The sequence below is a fragment of the Geospiza fortis genome, unplaced genomic scaffold (genome assembly GCF_000277835.1).
Source record: "Geospiza fortis unplaced genomic scaffold, GeoFor_1.0 scaffold538, whole genome shotgun sequence".
Taxonomy (NCBI): domain Eukaryota; kingdom Metazoa; phylum Chordata; class Aves; order Passeriformes; family Thraupidae; genus Geospiza; species Geospiza fortis.
Genome location: NW_005054368.1, coordinates 2,689,321 through 2,698,943, shown reverse-complemented (window position 1 = coordinate 2,698,943; position 9,623 = coordinate 2,689,321). Strand labels below are relative to the sequence as shown.

The 9,623-nt window shown below is 39.4% G+C and overlaps 1 protein-coding gene across 1 annotated transcript; it reads right to left on the bottom strand.

The window, feature by feature from the left end:
* Window positions 1–1,133: 1,133 nt before the first annotated feature.
* SKA2 (spindle and kinetochore associated complex subunit 2) lies at window positions 1,134–6,694 on the bottom strand. Its single transcript, XM_014308415.2, has 6 exons — window positions 5,843–6,694; window positions 5,113–5,289; window positions 3,845–3,931; window positions 2,771–2,810; window positions 2,011–2,143; window positions 1,134–1,593 (listed from the first exon to the last, which is right to left on the bottom strand). Exons 1-6 carry the CDS (start codon window positions 5,873–5,875, stop codon window positions 1,467–1,469), a joined length of 597 nt encoding a protein of 198 aa, XP_014163890.2. The 5' UTR covers window positions 5,876–6,694; the 3' UTR covers window positions 1,134–1,466.
* Window positions 6,695–9,623: the final 2,929 nt, after the last annotated feature.

Below are 9,623 nucleotides of genomic sequence, written 5' to 3'. Positions count from 1 at the left end.
AAACGGGCGTGGCGGAGCGAGGGGCGGCGGGGCTGCGATTAATGCTCAGGGTGAGGGGTCGGGTTGGATCAAGGGTTGGGGTTTGAAACACAAAACCCAGAGCTCCGGGCACACTGCAGCTAAAAAAGGCATCCCAAGGGGGACGCAAAACTGCCACAATGTGGCTGTTTCCATGGCTGTTTCCTTGGAACCAGCCCTAGCCCAGAGCTGCCTTTCCTGCCTAGGGTCAGGGTTACGCGGGAGGAGCGGCCGCACCTGAGGGGAACCGGCAGGGAAACAGCCCCACAGTCAGATCTTCCTCTATTTCCCTTTTATTTATTTACACTGTATTTGTTATTATTTTTCTTTATTCTTCCTTACCTGCGAGGTTCCAGGAGCAGGGATGGGTTTCCCCCCTCCGCTGACAGCTGCCTTCAGTCACTATGGCCAGCTTGAAATTAAATACTTAACGCTGCTATTGGCAGTGCAAGGATTGAGTCCTCTTTTAGAACATTAATGTGGTTAAAAGCTACTAAATCAGTTTGTGAAACTGAATAATTGCTTGAAACTGATTAGTTACTCCTAAAAGGGCACACTTGGCAGCAGACACCATAAAATCAACTTATCCCTGTTCTTTGCTCTTCAACACCCAGCCTGTTTCTCTTCCCATCAAACCCTAAAGCAGTTCATGGGTGGGTTCAGAAATCAGCCTTTCCCTCCCTAAGAGCACTATTTTAAATTTCTCTCCTTTGACAGACATAATTTTTCACAAAAAAACCCCACAGTAATTTAATAAAAATTCATGTATCTTACCCTCTCAAATTATGCTGAAATATAACAACATAAATATAAATATTAACAAGTATATAATATATATAGAATGTATAATATAGAAATAATATAGAAATATTAGACATAAGAAAAAAATGTTATGTTTTTCACTGTTAGAGTGGTCAAACAGTGTAACAGAGGTTGTAAATTCTGCATCCTTGGGAATCATCCTTGGGAATTTTCAGGATTCTGCCCTGAGCTGCAGTTTAGGGGCTTGGATTGGGCAGTGCCCAGAAATCCCTTCTGACCCTGCCTGGACTGTAAAATCCCGAGGGAATTCACATCAAAGGGAAATTAATCAGGGCAGGGATCAGGGTCAGGAGTCACTCAAACAAAAGTATAATAAATCTTTATTCAGCAATGCAAGGACAATGAAGAGGCTTGGATTATTTGCCTTTAAAACCCCCTCAGGAATGCAGCAAGAAAGTGGAAGCACCACATGACTCACAACACTCCTTAAAAATGCATCAACCATAATCCTTTAAACAGCCAAGGTAAAGTGCCAACCCCAGTGATCTTGAACTCTCCAATTTCAAGTATTATCAACAGAATATTTATACAGAAACATTAACAATTCCCTACAGTGGAACTCTTCTTCCAGAGCAATTCTTGTTCCTCAATAACCCAGGATGTTTCTGTGGCAGATGAGTTTTCTTTCACACAGCTAATTTAACATTTCTTTGTTTGTCGAGTTCTACAATCCCCAGTTCTTCCAGGATTCGAATTCTTGAGTCAGTGGCTTTCATATTCATCTTTTTCATCTGTGAAAGACTCAGTGCTGCTCTGTGAGACAAAAACAATTCAGTAAAACAGGGATCAAACATCAGGTCTGGCACAAAAAGGCTAAAAAAGCACACACTGGTTAATCAGTGATTTTTGTGAATGCTCAAATTTATTCAGACTACCATCAACTTTTCTATGCCACTTCAAATCCCAGCAGTCATTTGCAAACCTCAGGGTTAAAAAGACAGAATTCCTGAGTTTAAAACTTCCTTTTTTTGTAACATCAGCCTGTAAGAAACCCCCAGCACTCAGCCCAGAGAAGGTCAGGAGGGGATGGTGAGGGGAGGGCAGGGTTTGGGGGACATGGTTTGGTCTCTTATTTACAAGATGCTTAACTAGCTGCTTTTATTTCATTTAAAAAGGCTGAAATTCTTTGCAGTTTATAAAAATCCTTTCATGAATGGCTTTAAGCCTTACCTGTTGTTCTGTACAATGAAATGGTTAAATAACTCCTTGTAAAAACAATTCAAGTCTGCTAACTTGACAGTGCTTCTGATGCTCCTGGGCACACTCATAAATGTTTCCTCAGTCAGTGGGGTGAACTGGGCTTCTAAAAAATTGGAAACAGAAGATATTTGTTAAAAAAAAAAAAAAAAGAAATGGAAAATATTTGTTTTTTTCAGAAATTGCATCAAACATAGAAAGTGCTTGCATTAGTGTTTGATAATACCCCTAGGTGGGACTAAAGGAAGATTTTCCAGCAAGAGAAAGGAGAGAAAAAACAATCACTGGATCTGGAGACTCAGTAAAAAATCATTTAATTTGAGATCTGATGAGGATTGACAGATTTGGTCTGTCAATGACCAGCTGGCTTTGTTTTTTAGGTTTGTTTTTTTTTTTTTACAAACCAAAACCAACTGTGAAAATTCTTTCCTATAAGCAGGGATAAATGAATTTAAAAAGAGCTATTTCTATGGTAAGATTAGTGCACCATTTCTTCCAGAGCTTAAACACAACAAGTTTTCCACTTCCATCCCGTTGAAAGCAAGGAAAAACATCCCAGAAACATGGCAACTATTCCTGGAATGTAACTCAGGGGTCAGGTCCTTCTAGAAAAGTCTAAATTCTTCACAGGAAAGCAGCAGATAGTGGTGCTTGAGTGAAAGCAGTGCAGTTACTGCCTATCACAGCCTCTATGAAATTAAATCAGTGGGAAGTTTATTTTTTCAGCACTTACCTTCAGCTGAGCCAGGGTCTGCAGATCCTGGGGAGGATGGCTAAAAATAAACAATAATGTCAGTATTTGTTAGTGTTTTGCCTAGAAATCTCTTTTTACACTTTCATTTCTGCATGAAATTTACATCAATTACATTTTACCATTGGATAACCAAGGATCTTGCAGCCACTGAGGTCAACAGCAAAATCTTAGGGAATTGAGATTAAAAATGAAGTTTAAAATGGATCCAGAAAGATTAATGTGCAAGTCAGATGAGCCTCTCCGGCTCTCCAGCACAGATGTGGAAGCACTGCACATGATTTAGAATTAGTGATGGACATAAATGGAGAGCACTTCTCAAGGGAGGAGCAGATATTTGCAAACAAAGGGTGAGGGAAGCTGCAGGAGCTGGGCAGGCTCCATGCAAACCAACTGTGGCAATAAAGGGACACAAAGTGAGGTCTCTGTGACAGTGGGAAGTGAGGAGAAGTAGGAAAGTTCAATCAGAGAAACACCCTCTGTTAACCTTCTTTAGTATTTTTCATATGAGACCCAGAGCAGATATTTACAGATAATTATATTGGATAATTACGTATCGAGCTATGGGAGAATATCTGACTTTTTTAACAAAGATTCATTTAGATCTAAGTTCTACTGCATTACAGCTAGAATGGATTGTTACTCATATCCCCAAATTTGTTTAATATTTCACAGGAAATTAAATTTCTCCCCACATTGGTTTGAATCAATGACATCCCTCACTCCCACCCAAATGTTTCTTTATCAAGAAGATCAACAAGAGCAACCAAGTGCATTCCCAAGAAACACAGACATATCCCAAATACAAAATAACAGGAACAAAGTCTTCCATCAAAGCTAATTTCTCCTTTGTGGACCATCTAATTGGAACAATTAAAAAAGCTGAATCTGTACAGAATAAAAATGAAAAGGTTTGTTAAGGAACTTAATCCCATTTCTGAAAAATTCCATTCATTTGAGAGGTATGAAATCACAAAATCAGCCCCTCCTGCACTCAGCTGAGCTGCACTTGGGATTAAAGGTTTCTGGAATACTGACATTCCATGCCCCAATTACCTCTTGCACTGAAAATTCCATTTCTTTCCCAGTTTTCAGGTTTAACTGCTGGGCTGCAGTCTGTTCTTCTGCTGACAGAGGTAAGTTCTGGGAAAACAAGAAAAAGCAAACACAGAGAAGTCTGATCCTTCAGTTCCTGAGGTGCTGGTATTTACAGAGGGACTCAATGTTTGTGCAGCCCTTTGCTCATGGAAAACTCACAGTGCACTCCTGATTTCCTTCCACTGAAAGCAAATGTACAAACAAAGTGGTGCTGAGAAATCAACCATAATCTTCCTCTAGCACCAATACCATAAATTAATTAAGCAAGAGAAATTTTTCAATTATAAAAAAAAAAAGGTATTTCATTTAAAGATTTTTATTTCTCCAGAAGTTTGAGCCATCTTTGGTTTAGGAAATATAAAAAGGGCAAGAAAATCTTTACCTAAAGCTTTACATATAACTCAAGAGAAGGGTCTTCCACTTTGAGAAAAATCCAAGTATAAAATTATTCTGGGCAGAATATCCTCAAAACACAGTAAGATATGATCTGTTTTCCTTTCTGTGACATATAACCACTGTCTTTTAAATCATGATACAGCCCATTTTGTCTATTAAAAGTTACCAGGAACTGTTCACAGATTAATAAATCTGTCTAAATCTCCAGGCACTGTCACTGGAACATTGGTCTAAATCACCTCATTTGTAAAGGGTCAAAATTAATGTTTTCACCTCTTCAGTGAGAGAGTGAAGCAGTGTCTGAAGGTCACTTAAGAAAATGTTGTTTGCTGCTGAGTTTTTAACCAATTTAAACATTATCTTAGGAAAAGCAGCTTTGGAATAACAGCAATCCCAAGGTGTTTGTTACAATGCTTTAACTTTCTCCCTTTAGACACTGAAAATACATTTATCATTTAAAAGCTTTTCAGCCTTTTAAAACTGATTTCACTTTCTATTTTCCTTAAGGTGTGTCAAAAGCTGTCAGTGTGGCCCTGAGGAGTGCACAGAAGTGCCAATTCCTATGAAATGACCCAAACTGTGTCACTCTATGGACACTCCTCAGCTCCAAATCTGAACAGCACTGATTTTAACTGCTGGGATTTACAAAAACAGCTCCAATCCTGCCAGTGTTCCTTCTGGAAAATTGTCTCCTGATCTTCCACAAGTCTGCACAAACAACAATTTCAAGCGGCACACAAAGGTTACAAAGTTGGTGTTCATTTCCAGCAGCGAAAAGGAAGTGATTAAAATGAAAATTTTAATTTTCATTAAATTAAAAAAAAACCCACCTCCAGCTGGGTTTGCTGCTGCAGTGCCTGAACGATCTCCATGGTTTTCTCCAGGGCAGCACGGATGCTCTCCATGGATTCCTTCTGCTCCAGGGAAATTTCTTCCATCTGGGCACACAGGGATTTGTACCTGGATTTCAGCACTGGGAGCTCCTTCAGGAGAGCAGCTGGATCCTCCTGTGTGAGCAGAAGATTTAAATTCCATAAAATGGTACAACTCATGTGGCCACACATCGCTTAAAAGTGTAGATGTTGGACATTTAACATGAAATAATCCTTTACAGTGAAAATGTACAGGAGAAAAGGGCTTATTTACAAAATCCTTTCTGTGGTGTCATTTATTGTTTTCCTCTCATCTCTCCCCCAAATCTGAATTTAGTCACTGCTTGTTGGCAAGTTTATCTTGGTTGTCAGAGCAAGGCTGAGTTTCAGCTCAGACTGGAATCTGTAACCTGAACTTAGCTGCTAACACCACTGATTTCTCAGAGCAGAACAAGGGAGAATTCCACTATCCCAAGAAACCAAAGGAGTTTGGTTTGAATTCATATAAGGCCACTTATCTTGATATATGATGCAGTAAATAAATAAAAAAATACTAATTAAAAAAAATAATAATAGCCTGACGAGTAAATGAAAGAACAGCCACATATATTTCAGGTTTAAAGAAAAAAAAATACCCATTTATGACCAACTTCATGCAATAAAATGGAATTTCATCTGGAAATACTACCTCTGCTGCTGTATCATCAGGAAGACTTTTCATTATTTCAAACTCCACTCTGCGCTGAATATAATCCAGATCAGATTCTGCTTTCTGGAACTAAAATATTTAAGGTCAGGCACAGTCTATTAAAACCCAAAAACTGCAGACAAACCCCAAGCTGCGTTTCAGGAAAGCAGGAGGCAGCTGCCTCACTTTGAAAAGCTCAGAGACCATCAAAGTTTTCCAATTTAATTTTTTCAAATATAAAGAGTTCTGCTAGCAAAACTACAACACTCAAGTTATTTACACAGAGGAGATGATGAGTAAATTCAGGATCCAAGAGAATCATCAGAGCTTTTATTAATAATCATATTAGGGATGTGTTCTTTCAGATGGTTTTAATGTTCACAATACACTTTATTATTCCCTAATAAACCAGACTGACTACCAGCTCATAAAATGGATGACATCACTTTTCTTTCCTTGGGATAAATAAGCCACCAGAGAATTGTCTAATTGCCTTGTAAAACAGTCTGCTGATAGCATTACTACTTAATTAATTTTAGTCTGCAATTTTAATATCTGTTAAAGACTTCCACTTTCAAGAAAGGCAGTTTCCCCAGCTCCCAAGCAACTCATTAACTCTTTGACACAATAATTCAATAATAAAAATGATTTCACACTCACAGAAGAGACAATGATGAAAGCAAGTTAAAAATGGTGGTGACTTCCTTAACTTGCTTTTCACTGTTTATTTTGAGATTAACCCCAAAGTGACCATTCTAATTTTGGATTTGTTTTTTTAAAGGATCAAAGCAAGGCTGTATTTGTTATAAAGGAATAAATAGCCACAGCCTGTGGTCAGGCTGGGATTCCAAAATTTATGTTTTGAACATCAGCCTTAAGGAATGGCCATTAATGCCTTTGGGAGTCTGGAAATTCAGCCTGAAGGAACAGGATTTGATATTTTATTTTCTCCAATAAAAGCCTCTTTCTGAGGGGGTGATGGATGATGTTCCACACACCTCCAGCACATTTTCAAATAATAGCTTATGAAAAGGAAAATAAATCCAGTGAAGAGCTGGAGCATCTATAAATCAAGGGGAAAGCTTTCCCCCAGTACTGCCATAACTCACCATCTGCCCAGCAAAGCTCCTTCCCACACCTGCCCCAGAAAGCAGCCAGGACAAAACCCAAAATTAAAATACTTTTTCAGCACACTGTACATTTTTAAAGAACTCACAAGGGATTTCTTCCCTGACTCCTCAATGGTTTCTGTTCTTCTCCACTAAGAAATATTTGTAGGTTTTCCTTTCCACAGCAGGCACCCCAAAAAGAACGTTTTTTTGCTTTTCTCTTTTGCCTTTTTTTTCCCCATTTTTTGCTTTTCTGGAGAAAAGCAAAAAAACAAATCCATTTGATCAGTTTTTGGGAAAGCAGACAACAAAAACTGCTTTCAAAATGACCCATTAAATACTCAATACTGATAATTTGACATTTCTGTAAGGAGCTAACTCACACACTGAGATTCAGGACTTTAAAAACTGGATGTGAAGCTAAATGTGGCCACAATTTTAAGCTTATTAACACAGTTCATAATGACTGTTTTAGTTTTGTAAATATTTATTTCTTACTGCATTTCACCTGCAAAAATCCTCCCTTAACATTCTAGCTCAGAAGCATTTGTAGGATGATTAATTCACAATAAACCACACAGAAAATGCAGGGTTTGATGTGTGAATGTGTAATTTACTCACAGGTTTGGAAGGAAATGTTAGAAAGTGAGTGAGGCCAGTGCAGAGGGCTCTGCTCCCAGATGCTTTGACAATACTATTGCACTGCTCTCTGTATAGCACAGTAGTGCAATAAAGTCAGAGCACTCGTTAGCAGCAACAATTCTGGGCAACAATCAATCACACACTCACCAAAAAAAGGGAAAAAAACCCCACATGAACTCAGCCAGAGGTTTCAGTGGATGGTGACAAGCTGGATAAGGTTAAAGCTCACCAAGTCCTAACAGGCACGCACACACAAAAACTCACATTATTATTATTTTTATTATTCAGAATCTGCCATTCCGCTGATCATGAGAGGGGGGAAAAACCCAACCACCCAACAACAGATCTGCCAGAAATTCAATTTCCAACTGTTTGGTGCCTTTCTAAACTGGAAATTCCGTTTCCAAGTGTATTTATGGCTTGGATTTGCCTCCCAGCAAGCTAAGATTCCAACCTGCCATCAGACAGATGTTGTTAAACTGCATTACAGGGAATATCTTCCAGACAGCAGAGTTTATTCTTTATCATTTCCAGCGCTGAATCACAGTAAAATGCACTTTAAAACTCCATTAAACACTCCTTGCCCAGCTCTGGGGATGTTCTTCACCAATGGGGAGGGAGAACACCACCACAGGGAGGGTGTTCCAGAAATCTCAGTGATGATGGGGATTTTTAACACATATTGAGAGCTGGAGAACTCTCAGGCTTGGGAGCTGCTGAGATTTTAAAAAACACCAAGAAACCTGGGAATGGAATGGAGAGAGGGGGTTTTTGGGGATGTACACAGAGCTGAGTCACCTGGGCCATGTCTAGGACAGAGATAATGGCATTTGTCATTAAATGGCCAGTGTTCCTCCTTAAAAAATAAAAAAAAAAAAATAAATAAACCAGTGGCAATCTCATTTTACAGCTGTTTTGTGGTCTCAGACAGATTTTGGGCTTGTATATGATTAAAAAGAATAGAGAATAATGCAGATTGTATTGCTGGCCAATGCCCTTTTAACATTGCACTGCTTTTTGTGCATCATCACCAGTAGTACAACATAAAAAGGGCACTGGACAGACACCACTCAGGGCCAGAGGAGGTGCAGGATCCCAAAAAACAGCGACAAAAATGAACTGAACTGCTCTGAATGAAGCATTGCCAGCTCTGTGATCTTTTCCATAATTAATCTAGCACCCTTATGGTGCTCCTGTGACAAATAACCATTGATTACCTGATTGGTTTTATTATTTTCATACCCATTGTTCTCTTCAAGCTCCCAATAATTATTTTATCCCTGCTTCCAAAAGGAAGCTTTCCATGAAATTCATGTCAAAAGCTCCAGGGAAATAAGAAGTGTTATTTTATCACACTTGTGTGGAGAGAGCTGACTTCACAGGAAATCCAGGACGGGGAAACAACAAAGCAGAAGGGAAAGGAGGAGACACAAAGCTGTGAGATGTGAGATTATTCTAAATTCCAGAATAAAAGCCCCTGTTAGCTTAAAGAGGGCAAAAATACCTCTCTGTTCACACGTCCTAAAATGAGAATTACTTCAAAGCATGACTTTCGATAAACCATGACAATAAATAAATTCAATAATTAAACATCTAACCCAAGTATCTTTAAACATATTTCTAAATTAAACCAGGCTTCAGAAAAAAAATACAGAATACTAGATATGGGAAGATCAAGCTTAGACTGTGGGCAAAAATGGAAAAAAGACTCTGTAGCAAAACGATGAAGGTTTGAGGGACGGCACGAGGAACTCGGCTGGTTGGACACCGCTTCCCAGAGCCCTCACGTGTGAGGTAAAAAATGAAGCTGTCTGTTGGAAAAGGAGAAAAAAGAGGAAAAAACCTCATTTTTTCCACTTTTCCAAGAGTGGGGTTGGCAGAGAGGCCATCGTTCCCTGAGGGGCAGCCCCGTAGTGCTTCAGGGGCTGCCTCAGAGCAGGGAACGGAGAGAAAAGCGGGAAAAACTCCGCGATTTCGGGGCTCGGCCCCTGAGGGCTGAGGGGCCATCGCCCCGCTCCCCCCGCGCGCCC